The sequence below is a fragment of the Molothrus aeneus genome, chromosome 27 (genome assembly GCF_037042795.1).
Source record: "Molothrus aeneus isolate 106 chromosome 27, BPBGC_Maene_1.0, whole genome shotgun sequence".
Classification (NCBI taxonomy): domain Eukaryota; kingdom Metazoa; phylum Chordata; class Aves; order Passeriformes; family Icteridae; genus Molothrus; species Molothrus aeneus.
Genome location: NC_089672.1, coordinates 788,869 through 815,493, shown reverse-complemented (window position 1 = coordinate 815,493; position 26,625 = coordinate 788,869). Strand labels below are relative to the sequence as shown.

The 26,625-nt window shown below is 50.6% G+C and overlaps 1 protein-coding gene across 2 annotated transcripts; it reads right to left on the bottom strand.

The window, feature by feature from the left end:
• Nucleotides 1-108: 108 nt before the first annotated feature.
• Nucleotides 109-21,043, bottom strand: MATK (megakaryocyte-associated tyrosine kinase). 2 transcript variants are annotated; one of them, XM_066566265.1, is made up of 13 exons: nucleotides 20,988-21,043; nucleotides 14,024-14,056; nucleotides 4,168-4,281; nucleotides 3,941-4,056; nucleotides 3,408-3,627; nucleotides 2,436-2,529; nucleotides 2,284-2,349; nucleotides 2,047-2,146; nucleotides 1,875-1,959; nucleotides 1,622-1,695; nucleotides 1,319-1,514; nucleotides 895-981; nucleotides 109-770 (listed from the first exon to the last, which is right to left on the bottom strand). In XM_066566265.1, exons 2-13 carry the CDS (start codon nucleotides 14,054-14,056, stop codon nucleotides 588-590), a joined length of 1,368 nt encoding a protein of 455 aa, XP_066422362.1. In that variant the 5' UTR covers nucleotides 20,988-21,043; the 3' UTR covers nucleotides 109-587. The 2 variants fall into 2 exon arrangements, with proteins under 2 accessions (XP_066422362.1, XP_066422363.1); XM_066566266.1 differs by lacking the exons at nucleotides 14,024-14,056; nucleotides 20,988-21,043 and adding an exon at nucleotides 7,052-7,160.
• Between the last annotated feature and the right edge of the window lie 5,582 nt (nucleotides 21,044-26,625).

The following is a 26,625-nucleotide window of genomic DNA, read 5'->3' as shown; positions in this document are numbered from 1 at the left end:
ATGGGGGGTTCCAAGGGCCAGAGCTCCTGGCCCCCCCAAAGCCTTTCACTGGGCTTTGTCAGGCCCCAAGTGAGAGATAGGCCTAATTTCACTCCAGAGGCTTAAAGATGCTGTTGAACTAGATTCTTTGGTTTAATCAAAAAGCCCAAATCCATGTTGTTTATCTGGCTGTGCCAGCATCCCCGTGTAGGGCTGAGCGCTGGGGCAGGGCTGAGTCAGGGTGGGGTCTCATCCTCCAGTGAGTGGAGATGTCCAGTCCTGTCTCCCATCACTGGGAGTCGCAGCTTGAAGGGACCCCACATGCAGCATCTGCTCCTGGGGCTGAGCACAGGGGTGTGGGCTTGGCTGCCTTGGGGTCTGTGCTCCCCACTGTGGTGGGCCAGGGGAGATCAATCCCATGGCAACTTTCTCTGGGCTGTGTGGTGGGTAGAAGGACCATGCCGGGATGGAGGGAGGCTGCTGCCCTATCTCCACAGGGAGAGAGCAGCACCACAGGCCTTCCTGTTCCTGGCCTCTATTGCCCTGCCACTCCCAACCCTGGAGGGTCTAGGGGCTTCAGGTCCTGTGTCCCGGTAGCAGGATGGGGGTTAAATGTCCCTCAGGTGCTTCAGCTCCTTCTGCAGCTTCTCTGTGAGTTTCTTGAAGGACGGGCGCTTGCCTGGCTCCAGCTCCCAGCAGCTCTTCATCAGGGCATAGACGGTGGGCGGGCAGCCCTCGGGGGGGTCCATGCGGTACCCCTGCTCCAGCAGCTCCGTCACCTCCTTCAGGGCCTGCCAGGATGGAGAAGCCAGTTGGCAACCCCCTTTCCTGCTCTGCTCAGGGAGCAGTGGGATGTCCCTGTCCCATCAGTGCCAGTGGGGTGTAACCTGTGGTGGTCCCTGGCACAGTGCTCACCAGCTTGGGGTAGGGTGCTCGTCCAAAGGAAAAGGTTTCCCACAGGAGGATCCCGTAGCTCCACACGTCTGACTTGGAGGAGAATTTCTGTGGCGGCAGGAGAGGGGATGCTGAAGCCAGCTGAGGGCTGTGCTGGGTCCCCGTTGCTTCCCAAGGGCAGGACAGAGGACAGTGACTGCCCCCTGCCCCCCCTGAGCTCCCCAGGGTGTGAACACCCCCCAGTCCCATCATCCTGCCCCAATTCCCACTGCACGCCTGCTCAGGACAGAGGCAGAATTTTGGGAGATGCAAGGCTGGCTGTGCCAGAGGCCACCATGGGGCAGGGGTGGGTCAGTGGGAATGGGAACAAGCAGGGGCAACCCAAGGGCGTGAGATGCTTTGGAAGGATGCCCTGGCCAGCCCTGTCCCTCTCACTGTCCCTCACATTGTGTTTCAGGGCCTCTGGTGCCGTCCACTTCACAGGGAGCAATGTGGCATCTGCACCCTTGGGGTTGACCCGGGCCAAGCCGAAGTCGCTCACTTTGGCCACGTTCTCCTCAGAGATGAGGATGTTGCGGGCAGCCAGGTCCCGGTGCACCAACTTCTTGGACTCAAGGTAGTCCATGCCTTGAGCCACATCCCTGCCACAACCGAGTAAGACAGAGCCGTGTCACCGAGCGTTCCCCGGGGCTGCACAGGGGCAGGCAGAGCCCTGGTCCCAGCCCAGAGGAGGAGGAGGGGAACTTACAGAGCGAACAGGAGGAGCTGCTGGGTCGGGACGAGCGCCCGGCCCCGCGTGCGCAGGAAGTTCACCAGGTTGCCCTGACAGAGGAGGATAAAATGAGTCAGGACCAACAGGATGGGGCTGCCAGGAGACTTTGCCTTCTGCAGGTGTTGCAGTGCCTGGCATCTGTGATGACTCAGCCCCCAGGCAAGGATATTGTTCCCAAATCTAAGTGGTGATGGGTCCCACTGGCTGAGGAGCAGCCTGGTGCTCTCACCTTGCTCATGAACTCCATGACAATGTAGAGGCCATTGTGCAGGATCACTCCCAGCAAACACACCAGGTTTTTGTGCCGGACCTTCCTGGAATGGAGGGGATCTGAGTCAAGGAGGTACCTGCTCATCCCGGGCCACAGGCAGGGTTGGGCCATGACTGCATGGAGCACTCACGTCATGGCAGCTGTTTCAGCGAGGAAGGCCTGGGCAGTCACATCACACTTGATGTTCTTCACAGCCACCCTCTGCCCCAAGTACTCGCCCTGCAGGACATCTGGGAGAGCACGGGAGAGTCAGGCTGAGCCCCACACCCGGCCTCCTGCACTCCAGGCTGAGCCCCCCATGCCATGAGATGGGGAGGGGATCAGGCAGTGCCATCTGGGGAACCTCCAGCCCCACCCTCTCACCTACCTCCGAACTCGCCTTGCCCAATGCGTTCTCCCAGTGTGAGGTGCTTCAGGTTCAGCAACCAGCCAGCTGGGCATGGGCACAAGGGCAGGTTAGCAGGGGCCACCAGTGGGGCCTTAAAATGCAGACCACAGCCCCCTCCCACCATCCCCTACCTTTGGCCAACTCCTCCTCAGCTGACTTCATCCCAGATTTTGTTTTGGGCTTCACCAGCTTGGTGCAGATGGCTCCCTGCTCCTTCATGTAATGCTGCCAAGGGATGAACAGGTGGAGGTGATGCCAGCTCTTACCCTCAGGGTCGGGGTGTCCAGGGAACAGCTTTGGGATGCTCCACAAGACTGCACCATCGCCACCCTCGAGGGCAGCCCATGTCTCAGCCTTGCTCCCCTCCAGGCACAGCCAGAGGAACACCACGATGGACCACAGGGGATGTGGGGTGCTACTGGTGTGGTTGAACCCCTGGCAGGGTCTGCAGCAGCTGAGGGCAGTTGGCAGAGACGATGGGAGAGGAAGCAGCCAGACAGGATGGGGCAGGATGGGACAGGATGGGATGGGACAGGACAACCTTTGGAGTTTTAAAGTGGGGCTAGGGCAGCTGAGAAAGGAAAGGAGCCACCCAAAAGTTGTGTCTAAAAAGAAACCAGGAGTGCAACTCCCTGGAGAGGAGACAGGGTGAGGGAAGGACCACCAGGAAAAACTCACTGGAGGGGTGAGAGCTCACACAACAGCCTGGGAGCCCTGTGGGGTCAGCAGGTGAGAGGGGGCTTTGAGTGGAAGGAGACACAGAAAAATGCCTCGAAGTCCAGGGGAGGCAGAGGCCACCAGGGTCTTCCTGCTACGTGAAGCACTGAATAAGCAGGGATAGGGGTAAAATGAGGCCTTTGGCTGGGGACTGTGACTGCAGCTGGCACAGCTGGTTTGCAGAGACATCCTTGGGATATCCCAGATCTACCCACTGCACCCCAAACTGAGTGGGAACCACGAACCTTTGAAGGGGATTGAGAATTACACCAAGTAAAACACCAGTGAAAACCACACAGAACAGGACAAGGACCTGCCTCTGTGTGAGCCCCTGAGGTCCTTGCCCTGCTCTGGCACTGGTGGGACCCTCTGCCCGGGGGTCTCACCTCAATCATGTCAATGAGGTTGGAGAAGTACTGCTGGCTGTCGATGCTGAGCGTATTCTCCTCGTGCACCACGCGGTAGTGGATCACCTCCTTGCCAAAGCTCACACACAGCACGTAGTCCCCGGGGTGCCGCACAGACTCACGCACCAGGAACAGCCCATCCTCGGGGGGCTGCAGCTCCTGCACCGCCTCCAGCCCTGAGATCTTCCCGTGGAACCAGCTGAGGACAGGGGCATTGGAGAGGGGGCTGAGCCAGGGGCAGCGGCAAGATGGGGAAAGCAGAGCCCCTGCCAAAGCTGCACAGACCCTACCGCATGAAACCTCTCTCCACGGGCTTGGCACAATTAGGGGCCCTTAAAGCCAGGTACTGGCCCCAGCAAATCCCTCCATGGCCAGGGCATGGCCACAGGATGCTCTGTCCCCAGCTGAGCCCCCAAAACATGGATGGGGGGAACACGCTGGACTCATCTGCTGTGCAGCTCGCAGGGGCTCAGCGGGGTCCCCCGGCCCCCAGTCACCCCAGCTGTACTCACGGCATCAGGCTGAGTTTGGGGTCGGCGCGGATGGCCCCGCGCTCCCGCAGGGCGCTGGCTGCCAGCAGCCCCTCCTGCCCCGTCTCGTTGTGCCTGGCGCGGTACCAGCCTTTGCCCTGGGGACGAGAGGGTCTCAGAGCGGGGCAAGGAAGGGCGGATCCCTCTGGGAGGGGAGGGACTGGCTCTGGCAGCTGAGCAGAGCGTCCCCGAGCAGCCGCAGGTCTCACCTCCACGGCCTCGATGATGGTGACCATGTCCCCCTTGCGGAAGGCCAGCTCCCGAGGCTTGGGCTTGCTGTGGTCATGCTTGGTGACACACTGCGTCCCGGGGGGCCAGTGCTTCTGCAAGGACAAACAGTGTCGGTGGGGACAGTGAGAGCCGGACCCCTCTGCTTCCCCCCGGCACCAGGGCCAGCCCCAAGGACCCTCTGAAACCCTGTCTGGGGACCAGGGGCACTGGGCACGAGCCCTCCTCCACCCCAGTTCGGTGCCGGGGGGCACCGTGGAGTCCCCCCGGTGTCAGCTGGCATCGCTGGTGTCCCTGTGCTGCCCCGCTCACCCCAGACATGGCCAACCGTCAGCGCATCAGGGACTCCCTGTCCTCTCCTGCTGCCACCTGCAGAAGAAACCAAAGCGGCTGTGGAGGGACAGAGCTGAGCTGGCTTGTCCCAGGTCACGGCTGCTGTCCCACAGACTCCCCCAGCCAGTGCAGCTCCTGTCCCTCATACAGCCTGGCACCACGGGATGGAGGAAAACTCTACCTGTGCCAGCTGTGTCCTGGGGACGCTCCTGCCCCACACACGGACGGGAGCAGGATCAGCACTCCTGCTCTCTGCCACCAAGGAGGGGCCCCAGCTCTCAGCAGCTCTGCCGGCACAGCAGGAGGCCAGCACCACAGCTGTGTGGGAGTAATGTGGTTTTACCAGGAACTTGCTTTTTCACCTCCTCTTTCGGGAGCTCCGAGTCACCAGAGGCAGCAGCCATGGCCCTGCTGACGTGGAAAGCAGCAGGGCTGGTGCGGGTGCTGCCTGGCACTGGCGACACAGGCCAGGCTGGGCTGAGGTGGGACTGTCATATGCACTGGCTGTGGGATCATTGCACAATGTCCCTGTGCTACCCTGACACCAGCTGGTCATGCTGGGATGCATATGACAGCTTTGCAATTTAAAATTGTGGGTCTTTTCATCCTTCATCCCCACTGTCACCTCCTTGGGAGGATTGTAGAATCAGGGAATGGTATGGTTTGAGAGGGACCTTAAAACCCATCTAATTCAACTCCCTGCCAGGAGTCCCCTGCAGGGACACCTCCCACTGTCCCAGGCTGCTCCCAGCCCTGTCCAGCCTGGCCTTGGGCACTGCCAGGGATGCAGGGGCAGCCCCAGCTGCTCTGGGCACCCTGTGCCAGGGCCTGCCCACCCTGCCAGGGAACAATTCCTGATTGCCAAGATCCCATCCAGCCCTGCCCTCTGGCACTGGGAGCCATTGCCTGGCTCCTGTCCCTGCAGGCCTTGTCCCCAGTCCCTCTGCAGCTCTCCTGGAGCCCCTTCAGGCCCTGCCAGGGGCTCGGGGGTGTCCCTGGAGCCTTCTCTTGTCCAGGTGAGCACCCCCAGCTGTGCCAGGCTGGCTCCAGAGCAGAGGGGCTCCAGCACTTGGAGCACATTTGTGGCCGCCTCTGGCCTGGCTCCAGCAGCTTCACATCCTCCTGATGCTGGGGGTCTCAGAACTGGAGGCAGCTCTGCAGCTGGGGTCTAATCAGAGCACAGCAGAGGGGCAGAATCCCCCCCTCCCCTGCTGCCCACACTGTGGGATGAGCTCCTTGGAGCAGAGATGACTTTGCTCTTTGGAAGGTGAGTCACAATCACTGCTCTGCATCACTGCTGTAAACTGTTCTCTGTGGCAGTGTGGATCTAAGGACTGTCTGATCCTGCCAGCCCATATCCACAACAACAAAACAGGGACAATTGCAGCTGCTACAAGATTAGCGTTGGAAGGCAGCAGTTTCGTCTCTGGCAGAAGCCATCCCCTCGCCTTGCAGCCCATCCATGGCACACGTGTTGTCTCGGTGAAGTTGGGGCTGCACAGGCAGCCACTGTGAGCTGCTCCCCAGCTGGCACAGCCAGAGGCTGCCATGACTGGGTGCAGCTCAGATCACTTCCAGGATGCTGAGGACCACATGAACACAGAGCTTCAGAACAGGGTCTGCTCCATACCCGTGCCAAGGTACATCCTGTCCAAGGAGGGCTGTGCTGGGTGAGCCAGGAGGGCTGATGGCAGCTCTGACAACTCTCCTTCATTTTCTGCTGCTCAAGGACAGAAATTTTGGGTGAAAAGCAGCAACTGTTTGGTCAGTCCTGCCCCTGTATGCAGACAGACAGCAGTTGATGCTGGGAAAGGACAGATCCTCCACTCGAGTACCAAAGGGAAGAGCTTCTCCTCAGCCAGCCCTGGGGCTCAGGGTGATGGACACACACCCCCAATGGACACCTGCTGCCAGCAGAGCCTGGACACTAGCCAGTGCCTCACCCAGGCACCAGCAGGGATAGCAGTGAATCACCTCCCTCCTGGTGACACTCACATGCCTGGTCCTAAAGCAGCTCTTTTTTCCTGGAGGTGTTTGATCCATGAAATTCCCATCACTGGAATGAATGCTCCCACAAGCAGAGTGTGCAGGCAGAAAGCCTGAGAGGAGATATTTGCTCCCTTCTTTGTTTTGGGGCTGTTCTGTACTTTTATGAATTGGTAAACCTGAGTAATTGGAATGAGGTTGAGAAGCACAGAAACATAGTGGGTGTTGGTAAAGCTGTCCCAACCCTGGACTGGAGAGCTCAAGCTTATTCCCAGTGCACAGAGTTACCCCAGGCGAGGAGGTGCCAGGGCTGTGACAGGAGGGGACCTGGCTGCGATGGAGCCGCGCTGGGCTCTCCCCCCCGGAGTGGCACTGGTGTCACTCGGACAGAGGGCAGCTGCAGCTCCCCTGCTGGAAAACGGGGGACACCTGGGCATTCCCCCCTGCCCACCAGGCTCAGCACCGTGCCCATCCCTCCCTGTGCCCGAGGGGACAGCAGGATGGACGCCTCACCTGCCCTCAGCGCCCCTCGGGCCTGGCTCTTACCTCAGCGGTGCCCATGTGGGGCCGGGGACTGCGACGCCAGGGAAGCTCACAGCTGATCCTGGGCTTAGATCCCTGAACTCCTGGGGAGTCTCTGTCCTACACAGAGCCGAGCACTACGCCCGAGAGCAGCTCCCAGGCAGAGCCGGGGCTGATTTCCTGATTTCTCTGCTGCCGAGGCTGTGATGCAGCGCCCGGGCGGTCCCTGCACTGGCGCCGCCTGTGCCCTCAAACCTCCATCAGAAATGACTCATTATTTGACAACACTGAGAGCAACTTCTGCCCTTTGAGGGCACAGTCACACACCCTCCCTAGCAGGGAACTGGAGCTCACCAGATCCTGTTCCCTGTGGCTCTGTGGGGGAATCAGTACCCCCCTGCAAACAGGGACAGCTGCTGTCACCACTGCTGGCCTGGCCAGAGCAGTGACAATGGAGTGGGTGCCTCTGGTGGCAACAGCTCTCCAGGGGGACTGAGTCCCAGGGGAGGAGGAGCTGGGACCAGGGATCCCCAGGCGTAATCTTGTCTCAACATCGACTCTGTGAGCCTCAGAGCAGGTTGATCCAGGCCACTCTTCACTGTTCCTCTGGGGGTGACAATCCAGAGGCACTGCGGGTTGGGACAGACAATGGCACAGAAAGCTCTAAATGAGTACTGATGTCAAAGAGAAGCAGCTTATCTGTATCCTGCAGCATCCACACGAGTGGGGAGGGAATAACCATCTCTTCAGCTCATCATCCCAGCCACAAAACCAGACACCAGTTCTGCACTAATGTTCAGCATTTCCAATATTCTGAGCAAAACGGTGAAAAAGAAGAAAATGCAGTTGTAGGCAAACACCAGATTCATTCAGGGGTCTTGGGATCTTTTTAGATGTACTTAAAAAAAAATTAATGAAATGGTGGACATTAAGCCTTCAGAAAACATTTGCATTTCAAGGGCAAAGGCAGTGTAGAAGAAAACTAATCCAAACTAGCAGGTACTTTCAGATCCTGGTTATATTTTTCCATACACAAACAACTTTCCCAAGCCATTCAAGCCAGACTGTTCATAGGATTCTTGGGGCATGTTTCCCCAGGAGCACTCCTTGCATTATTCCCTGTATTTGTAGGGATGGATCCTTAGAAACCTGGTCTGTTCAGGCTGGAGAATAAACACGTGAGTTCATCCTTACAGCTCTGTGCTGCACTCCCAGGATCTGCACTAGGCTCCCTGTGACAAACAGAAATGTTTTGTGGTTTTGGGTTTTGCCACATCCGGCCGTTGTTACAGACACGACCATGGCTGAAGAACTCGGTGTCACTCACAGGGAGCCACTCCAGATGTGCACTTCAGATGCACTAAATGGGCTTTTCCCATCCTGCTGCACAGCCAGCAGAGATTCCCACGTGCTTCTGCCTGAGCTGGTGTCCCCTTTCCATCGTGGGGCATGCCACCCAGCCAGAGCCTGAGCCTTTAACTCACAGAACCTCAGCACTGCCTTCTCCCTTCTCCAGGGCAGCAAAGGCATCGCCCAGCTCGGTGGGTGCAGCTGAACCCACGTGTCCAGGTACCTCCCAAAGCTACAGAGCCAAAACACTGGGACTGTGCAGCCCTTCCCAAGTCACTGAGTAAATGGGAATAGGATGGGAACATCTGCCTCACATTCTAGGCTGAGGCTTTGCCTACTCGCCCGTTTTCCTCCTGACATCTTCCATTTGGGCCAGGGAGAGCGAGGCTCAACATCCTACAGAGCAAGTTACTGAGCAGTGCCATTCCTGCCAAAATCCAAGTTATCCAAAGGAGCAGAGTTCGGAGGTGGAGAGATGGGCAACAATATTCATCAGGAACAGCACACATTTTGTACAAAAAACCCATCTCCTGTCGTCTCAGCAGGATCTGGGCATTAGCAATCCCAAATCCACAGGCTCTCTTTTGGCAACTCAACCACTTTCAGTCCTCTTGGACAATACCATTGGATTCAACAGAAATGTACCTTCCAGCCCGAGGAGTCTGCCCTGCATTTCATTTTCTGGTTCTTTTCAAAAAGGGGAACCAGAAAATGGAAATAAATCATAAAAGCAGACATGTCTTTGACATCCAATCTCCAGCATTTAAAGGGAACATCACTGAGTTCAAACATGCTTTATCACAGCAAAGATTTTTATTTCGACCCAGAAATACAGAATCACAGAATTGCAGAATGATTGGTGTTGGAAGAGACCTTGAGTAACATCCCTTTCTAAGCCTCTGCCATGAGAGCTCCAAGCCCTGTCCAGCCTGGCCTTGGGCACTGCCAGGGATGCAGGGGCAGCCCCAGCTGCTCTGGGCACCCTGTGCCAGGGCCTGCCCACCCTGCCAGGGAACAATTTCTGATTGCCAAGATCCCATCCAGCCCTGCCCTCTGGCACTGGGAGCCATTGCCTGGCTCCTGTCCCTGCAGGCCTTGTCCCCAGTCCCTCTGCAGCTCTCCTGGAGCCCCTTCAGGCCCTGCCAGGGGCTCGGGGGTGTCCCTGGAGCCTTCTCTTGTCCAGGTGAGCACCCCCAGCTCTGCCAGGCTGGCTCCAGAGCAGAGGGGCTCCAGCCCTTGCAGCATCTCCGTGCCTCCTCTGGCCTGGCTCCAGCAGCTCCACGTCCTCCTGCTGTTGGGGGCACAGAGTAGAAGGCAGCTCTGCAGGTAATTGTTGGTTCATTTGCAGAGAGGATCATTTGAAAGCCTCTTTCACCCTGAATAAGCTTCAGATGGTGCCTTAAGCTCCTCCTTCTGTGAGGGGCCGTGTCCAGCACTGGTTCAGGCACTCCTGTACACCTTATCCCTCTCTGCATCACCAGGAGCCACTCTGGTGCCTCCAGGAGCCATTCCCCTCTGTCCCCAGCAGCCCCATGGAACAGGGCTGACAGAAGAGGTATTTTCTCTAATCCTGTGCAGAGCAAATAACAATGCCCGAATCTCTGCCCCAGCATGAAAGCAGAGCCTGGGCACGCTCAAGGGACAAGTGGAAGATGCTCAGCTGCAGCTGAACAGGCAAGTTGGTGACACCCAGCCCCCATGTCAGGGCAGCTGTTTCATGGGGACACAGCAGGCCTTGGCTGCAGTGTCTGTGCTGTGGGTTGTGTGCAGCACACAGAGGCTTGTCCCACATTTGGTTGGTTTTTTCAGCCAGCTGTGCCACTTGCCCTGAGTGGGGACTGCTCCATCAGTTAAGTCTTCAGTATCTGGCATCATAACTTGGCTCCCATTACTAGCAGCACTTGTGGCAGTATCCAATGGCTTTACTTGCTAATTTCTAATGAGGAAATATTTTTGCAGCAGATTAACCTTTTCATCCTCTTTTGATATGACTTAGGTCAGGATATAAAGTGCTCAGGATATTTTAACACTTCCTAATCTTTCTGGTTTACCACTAACAGAGGATGATAACTGGATGGCAAAGCAAAGATCACAATCAAGGCATGAGGTTATGGCAGCACTGAGTGTACAGGGGGACAGCCCCAGCTCCAGCAGAGCTCAGGACATGCTGCACTGGGTTAGTTCATACAGTGGTCATGTAGTGATGGGACAAGGGGGAAAGGCTTTAAACTGAACGAGGGTGGGTTTTGATGGGATATTAGGAAGAAATATATTTGGTTATGAGGGTGGGCAGGCCCTGGCTCAGGGTGCCCAGAGCAGCTGGGGCTGCCCCTGGATCCCAAGGCCAGGTTGGATGGGGCTTGGAGCACCCTGGGACAGTGGAAGGTGTCCCTGTCCAGGGGGTGGAACTGGATGAGCTTTAAGGTCCCTTCCATCCCAGCCATTCTGGGATTCTGATTCTATAAAACAATGCATCTATGTAAACATCCATGGAAGCTTTGAAATACATCCCTCTCCAATATATTTTTGTATGGCCTATGACCTTTATCCCATAATATCTAAACAGAATCTTCTTTACACCCCCCAGAAATGTACTTAAAGAAAAAACAGCTTCATTTCACAATAAACAATGCAGAAACAATGCTTTTCAGTAAGTTCTAAAAAGCCATTCAAAATACTCCAAAAAGCCTGAAGGAATGTGAAGAGTGATTTGAAACAGAACTTTAAATGAAGAATCACTGAATTCCACAATGATTTGGGTTGGGAGGGACCCTTAAAAGATTATTCAGTCCCACCCCTGCCGTGGCAGGGACACCTCCCACTGTCCCAGGCTGCTCCCAGCCCTGTCCAGCCTGGCCTTGGGCACTGCCAGGGATGCAGGGGCAGCCCCAGCTGCTCTGGGCACCCTGTGCCAGGGCCTGCCCACCCTGCCAGGGAACAATTCCTGATTGCCAAGATCCCATCCAGCCCTGCCCTCTGGCACTGGGAGCCATTGCTTGGCTCCTGTCCCTGCAGGCCTTGTCCCCAGTCCCTCTGCAGCTCTCCTGGAGCCCCTTCAGGCCCTGCCAGGGGCTCTGGGGTGTCCCTGGAGCCTTCTCTTGTCCAGGTGAGCAGCCCCAGCTCTCCCAGCCTTTAACAAATACATGAAGCTGAAGCCTGTGGCAGTTCTCTTGCTGTCTGCTGGTGTCACACCCAAGAACCCAAGTGTCCAGCTCTGGTTCTCTCCATTGCACTCCTTTTCCAGTAGCACTATGACAGCACCAAAGCTGTGTTACAGCTCGGCTAGCTTCATTCCAAACCAGTGAGAATGAAGCCATGTCTGCACCTCACTGTACAAACAGGTCCCAGCAGCCCCTGGAGCCCAGGATTCCTGCTCCAAAGGCTGGGGGGGAAACCCCAAACCCACACAGCAAAACCTGGCAGCTTCAGGCACTTCAGGCCAGAGGGCAGAAATCTAAAGTGACAAAATGTTTAAACGATACACATGATACCAGAGTGTGTGTGGGATTTATTTCTTTTTTTTTTCTTTATTACATCTCTCTATATGTTTTGCTGTGGGAAGAGTTTCTTCTAGAGCAAGGAGTGGGAGGGAAGGAAACATAACAGAAGGAAAGGAACTGTTGCTACAGGCAACTCAACTCTTACACAACGCTGCAATTTCTGTAATGGTTATGGAATCACAGAATCATTAAGGTGGGAAAAGACCTCCAGGATCATCAGGCACAACCATCAGCCCAGCACCACCCCCATGTTCACCACCAACCCATGTCCCCAAGTGCCCCAGCCACACTTGCAGGCATGGTGACTCCAGCACTGCCCAGGGCAGCCTGTGCCAGTGCTGACCACATTTCCATGAAGCTTTCCCCTGGATCTAACCCAGACCTCCCCTGCTGCAATTTGAGGCTGTTTCCTCTTGTCCTGTCATTAGTTGTACAATTTTGGAGAATTATAGTACAACAAAACTACCTGCAATGGACTGTTTAAAATGCAAGATATCAGACTAACCCAGGATTTATTACAGGTAAAAATTGCAATCATATGAGCATTATTTCATACATGCAATATGATTACTATGCAGCATTTCTTGTTTGTAATTTTTTCCACCTCCTTCACCCTCTGCTTTTCTACCTGTCTCTCTTCTTTTTACTGTGTGCATCAAATGTATTCTTTTAAGATTTCAGGTGCCCGGATTATGGGTTTTTTCCCCTCAAAACCATCAGTTTTAAACCATGCCAGGAGAAGAAGGAGATAAAATGGTAACAACTCAACTGAAATGAAGGCAGCTATATGGAGGAAATACACAGAAATCTGCAGTTCTTCCCACACACTATGGAAGATGGAATTCTAAGTTATTTAGAAGTTCATCACCATACACAGAAATTAAGCTTATATTGCAAAACCTCATCTAAAGCTACAGTAGCCAGTGCCTTTGAAAATACGAAACCAAGAATCTGGTGTCCAAGCTGAAGCCTTCTTCATCAACCTCCTGCCCCGAGTCCCAGAGGTTTCAGGCAAGACTGGCTACTGCAATTTTAATTTATCTCAAACTGGGTTCCCTTTCGTCATATGTAACATGAGCAACTGCAGGATTTTGATGTTTGCTTATTTGATATTGATCAAGAAAGCCAATGCTCTCATTGCACAGTCAAGAAAATTGCAACTCTTAATGAAAAAAAAGTAATTACATGTAAATGGCCTTTCCTGCTGCATATCAAACAACAACTGGGCAAACAGGATGGGAGAGGGCTTGAGTCATGCACTGTACAAATTTATGTGCTACAATAAATTCTTTGGTTTTCCACATAGGCAATAAAAAACGGGACAGAGGAGTCAATGGCACATAGAATCACTGAGCATATGTAGCACTTCACTTATAGACAGGAGGACTCTCCTTTGGTGGGACATCCCAACCTCTCACTGTCAGTGTGGACATGCAAATGAACCAGGACCCTCCTGTCAGGGCTTGGCATGGAGCTCAGGGCAAGGTTCTGCCCCCCGAGGCTGCTGGGCACTGCCCAGGCTCCCCAGGGAATGGTGCCAAGGCTGCCAGAGCTCCAGGAGCTCCCAGGGCTGCTCAGGGTGGGGTTCTTGGGGTGGCTGGGCAGGGACAGGGGCTGGGATCAATGATCCCTGTGGGATCCAGCTCAGGATTCTCTATGGTTCTATGCTCCTCTCACTTTGATGAATCCCTTCACTTAAATCTGAGCAACATCAACACAATTTCTGGAGTTATTAATGATAGAAGTATAATAATGTAGTCCACATCTCTCAGTAGTTTAAAAGTGTTAATTGCAGTGAGAATCTTCAGTATCCCACTGTCAGGGACATTCAGCAAAATGCTATTAACTCTCCTCTCTACCTGTGCATCATTTCATTACAGAGTCACTGAATCCCAGAATGGTTTGGGTTGGGGGGGCCCTTAAAACCCATCCCATCCCACCCCTGCCATGGCAGGGACACCTCCCACTGTGCCAGGCTGCTCCCAGCCCTGTCCAACCTGGCCTTGGGCACTGCCAGGGATGCAGGGGCAGCCCCAGTTGCTCTGGGCACCCTGTGCCAGGGCCTGCCCACCCTCACAGAGAAGAATTTCTTCTTTTACAGTAAAAAGTTCCTGGCAGCTTACAGTCTCTAAAGCATCCAGCTTACCTTCCTAACAGGGATCTTGCAGTCCAGATTCATCTGTCAATGCAAGAGATGAAAAAGGAAACCCATCACAAAAATGGATATATTGCAGTCAGGTTTTTAACAGCAAACATCAGCAGGCAAATAATTAAAAACATTAAAAACTATTTAAAAACTACTTAAATAATTCTGAAATCTTGCTTTACCTGAAGTAAGAAAATGTGAGAGGCTGATCAACTGAGCTTTAGATTCTCTGGAATGAGCCCACAGTTACAGCATCTGAGACTTCCCTTAAAAGCTTTTCTATAAATAACAACTGTGAGTGTTCCGAAAAGCAACATGAGCTTTGTAGAAGTCAAGTGGGAGTGCCTGGGGCTGGAAATACAGTTCTGAAAAATCCATAGAATCACCGAATCCCAGAATGGTTTGTGTTGGAAGGGATCTTAAAGCTCATCTTATTCCACATCCCTGGGCAGGAACACCTCCCACTGTCCCAGGCTGCTCCCAGCCCTGTCCAGCCTGGCCTTGGGCACTGCCAGGGATGCAGGGGCAGCCCCAGCTGCTCTGGGCACCCTGTGCCAGGGCCTGCCCACCCTGCCAGGGAACAATTCCTGATTGCCAAGATCCCATCCAGCCCTGCCCTCTGGCACTGGGAGCCATTGCCTGGCTCCTGTCCCTGCAGGCCTTGTCCCCAGTCCCTCTGCAGCTCTCCTGGAGCCCCTTCAGGCCCTGCAGGGGCTCGGAGGTGTCCCTGAATCCTTCTTTTAAATCCTTGTTTACAAAATGTCCCATTGTCTCTGGAGAGGATTAAAGTGACATGTTAGAAGTAAAAAATCAGACAAACATGCTTTCCCTTTAGCCAAACCTTGCTGCTTCTCTGGACATTTGCCCATTCTTAGGACTCTGCCTTGGGGTTTGCAGCATTTTGAAATTAATTACTAGGCTGCTTTGTCACAGGTCATCAAACTACCAGGAATGTATCCGGTTCTGTGGGAATTTAGATTACATAAATAGCCAAATAAGAAATTATATTTGCTCTTTTATCACCAAAATGCACACACCCCCAACAAATCAACTCTTCTACCTGACCTTGGTGTCAGATCTTCCTTGGGATGAATGTCAGGAGAATGAAGAGCTGATTTCAGAGCTCTTTTCTGAAAATGTTAATGTTCTCAGACAACTGAGTGCAAGCAGGATTTTACAGCTGCCGGTAATCTTCTTAACTGCAATAATCATACAAGAAATTCTACCTCAAATGCACACCAAGAGCTGAATCTATCACCTCTGTCACTGAGATGGAGTTTTTGGGGGTCTCCATGGATATTTCTGTTCTTTCCTGGCATTTTTCCATCACTCACCTGCTGCAGTTTGATGGCCAAGTGCAAGAGGAGAAGTTTTTTCCCCACCTCCTGTCACATCTTTTATCTGAGTGTAGGATTCTGGCATTGCTGTCTGAATACTAAACATAAACCCATTGCAGCTGCACTCAGAGCTTACAGGGAAGTTGATGTTTTAACCTTCACCATTTCCAATCTGAGACACAAAGCACATCCCTCAGGATAACTAACCATGACAGTGACAGCAGGAATTTCTCACCTGGATGTATTTTCTCGAGGTGTACATACTTATTCCTTAATAAAATGTTGCCACCCTATTGAGTAACAGTGACTTTAAAAGCTCCCAGGCACCTTACACAGCAATTCAAGACAGGAAGGAAATGCAGCATCCATTGAATCTGCAAAGGGCTCTAGAAAGAGCCATCTGAAAATCCCACAGAGAAATTTAACTGGAGCACAATTCAGTCACATACAGTCAGGGTTTGTCACCACGATGGAAATGTCTTAATTTTAAAGCTTATGGGAAGTAGCAATCATTTAATAAAGCATTTCTTATAGCAGATTTTTTTTTAGTCCATTGTGCACTCAGGTATGTTCTCTTGAAGATTATCACCCCTTCCTGCTGCCAGTCAATCACCTGCCTGTATTATCATGGGTATTTTCCAGGCATAAATAATACTTACATTTGGGGGTTTTTTTTCTTTTTTCTGCCCATGCTTATAGTAAGAATGGGAAGAACAAAACTGGATCTCACCAGAAATGAAGACTTAATTTAATTTTGAATCTTAATGTATGATTTCACAGGTAAAAGCAAAGTAACATTTTCAGGAATTCACAAAATGCAGATAATCTAAACATGTCATCATCTGGCCCAGCATTGATAACAGCATTTGCACCCAGAAAAAAAAAAGCCTGACTAATACAAAACCCTACATGAAAGCCCATAAATATGTATTTGAAAAATCAGAGTAAGGTGATTATGCACAAAATAAACCAGCATTGCATAAGTTCAACAGCTTGATCAAACATTGTTGAAAAATAATGTTGCAAAAAAGTTAAAAATCATGATGAATTTATGTGAAATCAAAAGCCTCACACAGCAATTTGTCCTGCAAGGAAAGTGTCAACCTCTCCTACTCAGTCATGTCAAACAGGATGTACCCAGGCCTCAAGGTACACTCTCAGACACAGTTGTAGTCTGCTTTGGTTTTGTCACCTTCTTTTCACAAGTTTGTTCCTTCTTTCCTCTATTTTTAGCAGTTTGTGAATGAAGAAAACTGGCTCAGTAGCTCAATTCTTAGCTGTTTAGGAAGACTTCCCTAATAGCATTTAAGTTAAAAATCCTCCATACTATTGGCAGCTCTTTGTTCCTATGAAATCTTCCCCAATTTGTTCTATTCCTTCTCATTAGAGCAATTATTAGAGCAGCTGGCAGTGGTGGGTTAAATTTATTACTGACATTTACACCTCTAACCCAACACTGAAGCAATGCCTCTGCTAAAAGCTTTGCTTTGTTAAGCAAAAGCTTCTGCTTGAGCACCTGGCTGGCACTCAGGCTCCCCAGTGTGCAACAGGTAATGCTCAGAAGGCTCACCTGGCAAAGTCAGAACCTCTGCACAGATGGGCTGGAGAGGTGGGTCCGAGCCAATCTCATGAACTTCACCCAAGGCCAAGCACAACTCCTGCTCCTGGCTCAGGGCAACCCCGAGCACAAACCCAGTCTGGGCTGGGAAGGGATCAGGAGCAGCCCTGGGGGAAGGACTTGGGGTGTTGGTGGGTGAGAGGCTCAGGCTGCCCTGGCAATGGGCACTGAGCCAGAAACCCCCCCTGTGCTGGGCTGAGCCCCCAGCGTGGGCAGCAGGGGAGGGGGGGATTCTGCCCCTGTGCCCCTGTGCTCAGGTGAGACCCCACCTGCAGAGCTGCCCCAGCCCTGGGCACCAGCAGCAGGAGGACGTGGAGCTGCTGGAGCCAGGCCAGAGGAGGCACGGAGATGCTGCAAGGGCTGGAGCCCCTCTGCTCTGGAGCCAGCCTGGCACAGCTGGGGGAGCTCACCTGGACAAGAGAAGGCTCCAGGGACACCCCAGAGCCCCTGGCAGGGCCTGAAGGGGCTCCAGGAGAGCTGCAGAGGGACTGGGGACAAGGCCTGCAGGGACAGGAGCCAGGCAATGGCTCCCAGTGCCAGAGGGCAGGGCTGGATGGGATCTTGGCAATCAGGAATTGTTCCCTGGCAGGGTGGGCAGGCCCTGGCACAGGGTGCCCAGAGCAGCTGGGGCTGCCCCTGCATCCCTGGCAGTGCCCAAGGCCAGGCTGGACAGGGCTGGGAGCAGCCTGGGACAGTGGGAGGTGTCCCTGCCATGGCAGAGATGTGGAATAAGATGAGCTTTAAGATCTCTTCCAACACAAACCATTCCCTGATTCCAAATTTTCCAATGGTAAGAAATCTTTCAAAACAAAAGGCACTCTAGAATTTTTGTGTGCTACAAATACAAATTTAATTGTAATTATTTCTTGATGATGGTTTTATCAACTACAAAGGTGTAGTTAGGCCTGAGAGATTTTAAGCTTTTTATCACAAGTGGACATGAATGTCTTCATGATGCTATACATCAGATGCTTTCAATATTGTAGAATATTTCTGAATGAGTTATAGCTCACACCACATTCTCCACCCTTAGCGTCCCCTCCTCTGTGCAGTTCTCAGGATCAGCTGCTGCTGAACTTCTGTTCATGCCACTTTTCCAGCCTCAGCAAAGAACAGTAACTGCTGAGTGACTTCAGATGCTCAGCTGGTCCCACAGACCTGTCACAACCTCTCTAAGAGTGAGGAGTAAGTACTGGCACCCTGCTGTAAGTACTCTACTCCAGAAGTAGACATTGGGAAAAACTCCAGTAAAGACAACTCTGAATGATCACACTGTGATCATGTGCATGATCTTCTTCCCAGGCCACACGAAAAATTTGACAATTCTTGTGCTCAGACATTTTCAAAGCCATAACTCAGAGAAGACATGAAGTACAATGTCTAAAGATGAATGAACACTTGGAGCAAAAGGTTTTCAGAGACATCAGTTTGAACAGTAAAAACCAATTGTGAAACAATTTTCAAGAATATTTTAAGAACTAACACTTGAGGTTTGATTGTGGTCTGCATTAGTTGCTGGGTTTTTCTGAAGTGTTAACTTTATTTCCCTGTTAACTGTAACATCAGTCTAACTTTTGAGGAAAATGTGATAGAAAACCTCTGTGAAATGCTTTTGTTTCATAGCATAGATGACAACTTTAAGCTAGGAACTTTTGGCAAAGCTAAACAACGCAGATCACGCCAGGTTGTCCCAAGAGCTTGTTTACTGCTGTGAACTGACTTAAAGCATCTACTTCTATCACAGCTTTTATCAGAAATGTTTCTGAAAGAGCTTTTCCTTGATGTACACCCTTCTGAAACATGAAGAGGCTCCGTGGTGCTCACAGCCCCACAGACGTGTCCCACCTCCCGAGGCTCCCGGATCCGCTCGCACCTGCTCCTGCAACACCGAGCCACACCACAGAGCCCACATTGACGTGGTTTGCATCCTGCAGGGCTCGTGTTTCCTCGGCTTCCTGCCTGCTGAACAACGCCTTTCTTGTTGCACTTTTGTCATTCTAAATGCCCCTGGTGTGACAGGGCAACAGATTCATTTCCCTTTCAATGAAAGTACTGTTTTTCTATTAAACATTGTGTCCTCTGAATATAAATGGAAAATTTTCTTAAACGCTCAGATTAAAAACAAAAAAATACCCTTTGGAGTCACATTAAAACCTGCAATGTATAAAAAGCTCACAAGCACTGGCAGTTGGATGAGTTTCTCCTTCACTGCCTCACGCTGCTGGTGTCCCTAAAGCTGGGTTCTGTCACCCTGTGTGCAAGAGCCAACCCACACGCTGTGTCAGGATACTGGCTTTTATCACCATCCTGCAGAACAAGGTGCCAGGGCCCTCACAATGCTGGCACACCTGGGAAACAAGCACAGGCTTGTATACAAACAGGTAACACAGAAAAATGACACAGAAATGGGTGATTGTTCACTCACACTTCCATCATGTAATTCTTAATGTGCATCTGATGTCTTAATCCAGCTCATTACACCCTCATTCACACTGACAAATTTCCCTGAGGGGCTGTTTTTTAGCATTATAATAATCTAAGGTAACTTTCGGCTATATTTTTATCCTATCAGCTACCACCAAGTTAATATTTAACCTTAGATTTGATTACAGTTTCTGCATGGATCTGTTTGAACAACTGTCAACAAAATAGGGATTTCTGGTGTTCTCTTCCTAGGGGCTCCATTGACCTGCACTCTGTTCTCACGGTGTCAAGTTGCTGTGAACTTTCTGTGAATTTTGTAAGCTTCATCTGACATCACTACTGCAAGAATTCACACAGAACCCATTCATTTTATACAACCAGTGCAGTCTTGGCTGCAAGACTTGCATGTGGCATGCACTGAGGGGGTCCTTTCCCACTCAGGATATCCCAGGAATCTGTGATTCCCCATGTGGAAATCTGCCTGTGTCATCAGCTCTTTGCTGCCCTGCAGAGCACACCTGGTGCAGCTGGTTTAGATCCAGGTGACAACATTGCTGGCACATGTGCTTGGTTGGATGCACTGACCTTACTAAATATGAAGACCTAAAGACCCTTCTGTTTGTCATTTAAGTTTTCAGTAAGGGACAGAGAGAGCACTACAACAAACTGAGAGCAAAGTTCAAAGAGGCCAAGCAGTTACTGGTACATCACGTACTTGCTCTGAAAAATGTGCAGTTTTAGATGTGGTAACTCCTGGGTTAAACAACTTGTGAGATGTTGTGGCTCTTTGCAAGCTGCCCTTTTGTCCCACCAGCTGTCACTGAGGTGGCAGCCTCAGTGGACCAGCTCAGGGGGAATTCCCCCCTCGAGGCTGGTGTCTCCCAGCTGGTTGAGCTCCACACACCCCTCCAAGAGGGATGCTGGCCTTGGTTCCAGGCATCAGTGGACACATCTGCCAACCAACTGCCAGACTGAAGGCATCCCAAAAGATGTATTCCCATACTTTCATACAAATTAAGTTAGCAAAGAGATGTTTAGCATATCAATATACATTGCTTCTTAAAACATAAGGAGGTTATTTAAGAAAAATCGTAAGAATTCAGGTGAAAAAAGAAAAACCATCTAATTTTAAGTTCTAAACCAGCACATAATTATTCCACACAACTACACTTATCATAGAAATATTTGCATTTTATCTGGAGAAGAAAGTTTTTCTCATTACTAAACATAAATCTCAGAGGAAAAGAGAAGTATGAGCCAGTTTTTAGCACTTCTTGTTTTCTCAACAGGACAAATACAGCAAATTTAGTTACAAATATACTGCTCACTATCTCCTGTTTTTTCAATATATACATGTTGAGGAAGGTATTTTTAGAGTCCCTCAAAGACTGTACCTGTTGAAACTTTCCCTTCCCTGCTCACCCCACATTAAAAAAAAAAAAATCAGTGATGGAGTCAGATAAAATTCATTGCATCTTAAAAAGGAGAAATGCTAATTCTGTAACAGTTTAATTTCTCAAATTCAGTGCTACAGGAATATCACCTGTTCTAGCATAACTTCAAGAAATTAAGGAAGAATACTTACAGTTCACAGTTCATCTCATCATATTCTCTCAATAAATAGAAATGGAAAGATACTGCTTATGCACTCAAGGTACTTCAAATCCTGTTTGGAGACATGATTATCACAGAATCATAGAATCATGGGATGGTTTGGGTTGGAAGGGACCTTAAAGCCCATCCAGTTCCCCATGGGCTGGGTCACCTTCCACTAGACCAGGTGGCTCCAAATCCATCCAGCAGATTTACTGCAGAACATGCATTAAAGACAACATATTAATGAGAACTGAATTTCTGACAAGAGGGAGATGTTTGAGCAAGAAGGTGGTAATTTCACACTGAATAAAAGATTTTTCTCTTTACATAGAGAGAGGTTTCTCCAGAAAGAGCCTCTGGGCAGGAAGCGCAGCCCCTTCCGCTACTGAAGGAAGTTGTTTGAAGTGTCTAAATTGAGAACCAACTACCTGTACTGCAAGAACTTTCAGATAAAACACAGACATACAGAAGCCATGGATGCTGGATTCCAGCAGCAATGGTCCTGCTTGCTATCCACTGTTGCCCACAAATGTTTGTTGTTTGTAACAGGAGTATGTAGAATTCCACCAGAAAAACAGAAAAAAGAGGAATTAAGCCAACTGTAGTAAAAATTAGTTGTTTTTATTTGATTGCCATGGAGAGAGTAGACAATTCATAAATTCAATTTCTTATTCTGCCTCAAACAGAGCATAATTGTTTCTAGAAAAACACCAAAGGGCATCTTTGTGGTGTTAGAAGGGAATGGGTGGGGAGCTGGAACAGGATAATTGTGCTCATTCCAGGGAAGCAGGGAAACAGGAAGAATTACTGACAGCAACTCTGAGCAAGAAGGTAGTTTTAATTCATTCCTATAAAAGGTCCATTCCATTTCCAAATGATTTCCAGCTTGAATCAACCCAAAATTAGATTATGTTGCAAACTTCTAAAGCAAGATATACCACCTCATTAAAACTTACACAATCCAATGTTCTTGACAGCATGACAGGTACCAATTCAAAAAAGGTAATTTTGCAGTTGGGGGGGGAGGAATGTGGAAGTGAGATTTGTTAATTTTGACTCTCTAGAAATAACGAGGAACACTGATAAAAAAGAAATACATCACCTCACCATTCAAAGGATGCAGGTGAGGTGCTGAAGTCTAGAAGAACTTCTGACATTTATTAGAGAATCAAAACTGATTCATAAACTCATTATAACTCATTAACTCTGGCAAAGCCTAGAGATATTGTATTACTGAAAAAAGCTCATCCCTGAAAAACGGAGGTCTGGGATCAATCCCACACACAGCAACTCCTTCAGTCACTTCAGTCAGGGATGGGGATTGTCCCACTCTGCTCTGCCCTGGGGCAGCCTCACCTTGAGTTCTAGAGGCACTTTGGGCACCACAAGATCAGAAGGATCCAAAGCTGTTGGAGAGTGGCCAAAGGAGGGACACAGAGCTGGGGAAGGGCTGAGGAGCAGCTGAGGGCACTTGGCTGGTTCAGCTGGAGCCCAGGAGACTGAGGGGAGGCTCCTCGGGGGCTGCAGCTCCTGCCCAGGGCAGGCACAGGGGCAGGGGCTGAGCTCTGCTCTGGGACAGGGACAGGAGCCCAGCAAGGGCTGGAGCTGGGCCAGGCCTTGGCATGGAGCTCAGGGCAAGGTTCTGCCCCCCGAGGCTGCTGGGCACTGCCCAGGCTCCCCAGGGAATGGTGCCAAGGCTGCCAGAGCTCCAGGAGCTCCCAGGGCTGCTCAGGGTGGGGTTCTTGGGGTGGCTGTGCAGGTACAGGGGCTGGATCAATGATCCCTGAGGGTCCCTTCCAGCTCAGGCGATGCTGTGGTTCTATGGCTCAGGTACCCTGATCGCTGTCATGGAGCGGGAGGCTTCACACAGGCTGCAGTGCCAAGGCAAAGCGAACCCCGGCACCCTGACTGTCTGCTGGTCAACAGCCTGAAAACATCAGCGTCACCAGTGCCATCTGTGTGTCCGCACAGGCCCGGGAGCCTCAGGGCCCTGAGCGGCCTGGCCGGGGCCGCTGCGTTCCGCGGCCTCCAGAGGGAGTCAAGGCCGGCCCGGGAGCCAGGGATCCGCAGCAGCGCCCACACGGAGGAGAAAATCATGCAGTGCTTGCTGATAAAGCGACTGTGTGAAGTCTGACACAGAAGTACTGCTTGGCAATAAGCACATTGTTGGAGGTTAGGAATTTTCCTTTTATTTTTCTTTCTGTCAGGGAATTTTCTCCCATTTGTTGCCTGACGGTTAGTGGCGATACTTCAGAGACAAAAAAAGTGCTAGGAGGAGGAGGGGCAAGGGTGCAGTTTGCTACCACCCCTTAGCTGGGGGGGCTCTCTTGGGAAGGGCAGAGGCACTGCGAGATTGTGGCTGGGCCTGAGGGGCTGGTCTCCGCTCCTCGCTCGCTCTCGGGCTGTGGCTGTGGGGAGAATTTGCTGCCACCGCGGAGCTCTGTCCTGCACGGCTTTCTCCTTGTGGGTGAGCGGCTGCTCTCAAGAGCAGCTGTTGAACTGGGACCTTTCCAACACCCGACCTCGCTGGGAAGGGGATCCCGAGCCCTCCCCCTCAGGAGGGAGCGTCCCTGGCCGCTCGCGGCAGCTGCTCGTGTGTGCCCATGGCAGACACGTGTCCTTCAAACCAAGGCACATTCAGGTCTGTCCAGCTGGATATCTTTTCTCCAATGGTGCCTGCAAGCAAATGCTGAGGAAAGAGGCAGCACAGAATCCTCCCTCGCAAGTCCCTCTGCTTCAACTGTCAGCCCCCAGAATAACCCAAGCTTGTCATAATTTGTCCTTTGGTAAAGCTCAGAACATCTCTGAGCCCTTGCTCAGCCTGCTTTTTTCCCGTTTAACTTTCTGTAGGCGCAACATCCTCGAGCATCCCACAGATACAGTGCCTATTCCCAGGATCCTCGCCCCCTCCATCTGCGTGGAAGCCATCTCCTCACAGCCTCACTGGCAGCCCAAGCTCGTGCAGTACAGCAAAAGACAGCAAACAATCAGTTCCTATTCAGTGGCTTTGTGCCACTTCAGATCCAGTATTTTGTTTAAATCATCTCTCCAGGTTGAAGAGTTCCAGCCTGCTCAGCCATTCTTGCAATGGCAGCTCTGCTCTGCTTTTGATTACCAAAAATGTTTTTTGTTATTGTCACCAGCCCCAGGCCCTCCCCACTTCCTACATCTCTTCTCCAAGAATCACAGAATTGTTAAGGCTGGAAAAGACACCTAAGACCATTAAGTCCAACCATCTACCCCGCACCAGCACCATGCTAACCACTAACCCATGTCCTCAGGTGCCATATCCAAAAAGTTTTTGACCACTTCCAGGGATGGAGACTCCACGTCTGCCCAGGACAGCCTGTGCCAGGGCCTGATAACACCTTCTGTGAAGCAATGTCTTAAAGACAAGAGGAACAGAGCTGCATGTCGTCTGTATCCTGAGCGCAGGTGAATCACTATAATTAGGTGAAATAGTAGCATAATGTTCTCTGTCCTCTATTTTTGTCCTTAATGTCTGACATTTTATAAGCTAATGCTCTGCAACATCATAAACTCCAATATTTTGCTCCTGAGTGGTGATGGCCAGCATAGTGTCTCATCTTGTGGAAAAGCCAGGAGAGTTTCCCCCAGGCTTTACTTCTGTCTGTTAACTACTCAGTCATGCTTCCTGTTACTCCTCACATCTGCCCTACAGAACCATGGATTATGTCACCTCCCTGCTCATCCATTTCTCAGATAATGAATATACTGACCCAGACCTCACTGTGAAGTTTAAAACACACTGTGTGACTCATGCCACACCATGTCACCAGCATTACTTCCTATAATCTGGCCGAAATAGCTCCTTACACAAGAGGGAGAATTCAACATAAAACCCACCAGAAACAACCCAATTTGTTTCTCCAACCAATTCATTCCAAATTTCACTGTGGTTCTAACAGACATTAATGCATAGAGGCAATTGTGTGCTAGATCCCAGCACCTCTTACAGCCAAGAAATTAAGATTCAATTAATATCATACTATTACAGAGCTGTAAGTGATACAGGTATTTTTAAATACCTGTGATATTTTAAATACCAAATACAAGTGATATTTTGTTCTCAGAAATGTACAATTTTGTTTTCCTGGTGGTCCGTGAAAACTGTGGGAATTGAAGTCTTCAGTCCTAGAAGGGATTTCTCCCTGTATGAACCACACAGTTTATTCCAAGAGGTAGTATGATGCCCCCATGTTTCTCACCCTTCTCCACACTACAGGCACAGACAGAATTTCAAACACCTTTTCCTAGCTTAAAACCCTTACTGACAATCTTGATTTGGAGCAAGAATAACAAAATGGCACATCAAGTCTACAGACTTGCTATTAGTGGCATTAAACATAGACCAGGGAAAGAATTGCTGTGGGGGGCAAGGAGGGAAGTATTTATTATGGGGGCTAGATAATGGTCCCATTTTTCCCCTGTCCTCTGCAGAACTACTCCTGTGACCATGGAGCATCCAACAAAGGTTATGAGCATTTTCTGTTATAGCACAAGTATCTCTGCCTTTGACTGGAGCTCCTTGACAGCTCACAGGACTCCTTCCTCCTCCAAACATCCCATCCTACGCTTGGCAGTAATTTAGTACTTGCCCTTAGAAGTAAATCCTTTGGCTTAAGACAAATATCTAACCTGCGTTTTCCTTTTATTTTATTTCTTGTTATAGCCCCACTTTGTAATCTTCATGGCAAAAGATGAAGTAGGTCATTAATAGATATGTCAAATTAGCCTGGAGAAATTAGCCTGGGGAAAAGGAGGCTCAGGGAGGACCTTGTGGCTCTCCACAATCCCTGACAGGAGGGTGCAGCCAGGTGGGGGTCAGCCTGTGCTCCCAGGGAACAAGGGACAGGAGGAGAGAAACAGCTTCAACTTGTCCCACGGGAGGTTCATGTTGGATATTAGGGGGAAATTCTGCCTGGAAAGGGTTGTCAAGCCCTGATACAGGCTGCCCAATGCATTGGTGGAGTCACCATCTGTGGAAATGTCTGAAAAACACGTGAATGTGGTACTTTTCTGTAGTTCTAGGAAATGCTAATGGCAGAGTGGGTTGGAGATGTTACAGCACTATGTGTACTGATGGTCAGTTTAGGCAGTATTCTACTCTCCCAAAGCTTCACAAACTGACATTTTTTTCTTCAAGATGTCAAATCTTGAAAAAAAAAATCTACTCTTTTATCAGAGCTCCCGACCTGTACCCAGTGCAGGCAAGCCTCATGCTTTCAGAAAGAGAACAAAACATGGATGTATCCTTATAGACTAAAAGCTGCTGATGAATTTATTCATCCTTGATGCCAAAGCAGAGATATTCCTATGAAACTGATCAAAAACTTTCTATGAGCTCCATTGTCTGCTGAAGTGCTCTCAGTACATAGATTAAAAGAGCAAATCAAAGCAACTCCCTAGTTAAGCAAACTCCCAACCAGCCCACTAGTTCAAAGCCACAAGTCTGAACAAAAGGTCTGTTTTTTTCCTTGGAAAGCATTAGCAATGTATGTCTGTAATAAATCACATGAGATGTAAAGACAATGACTCACTTCATTATCTTCAAAGTATGAGAACAAAATATTCTGCTGAGACAAAAGTCCCTCAGAAATGCTGAT

Bases quoted from the DNA above. Each gene is read 5' to 3' on its own strand.
- MATK (XM_066566265.1), bottom strand. From the start codon at position 14,056: ATGAATCTGGACTGCAAGATCCCTGTTAGGAAG. The intron at 2,350-2,435 runs GTAGGGGATGGT...GCCCATGCCCAG, and splicing joins TGAGGAGGAGTTGGCCAAAG to CTGGCTGGTTGCTGAACCTG. The intron at 982-1,318 runs GTGAGGGACAGT...CTGCCGCCACAG, and splicing joins CAGAGGCCCTGAAACACAAT to AAATTCTCCTCCAAGTCAGA.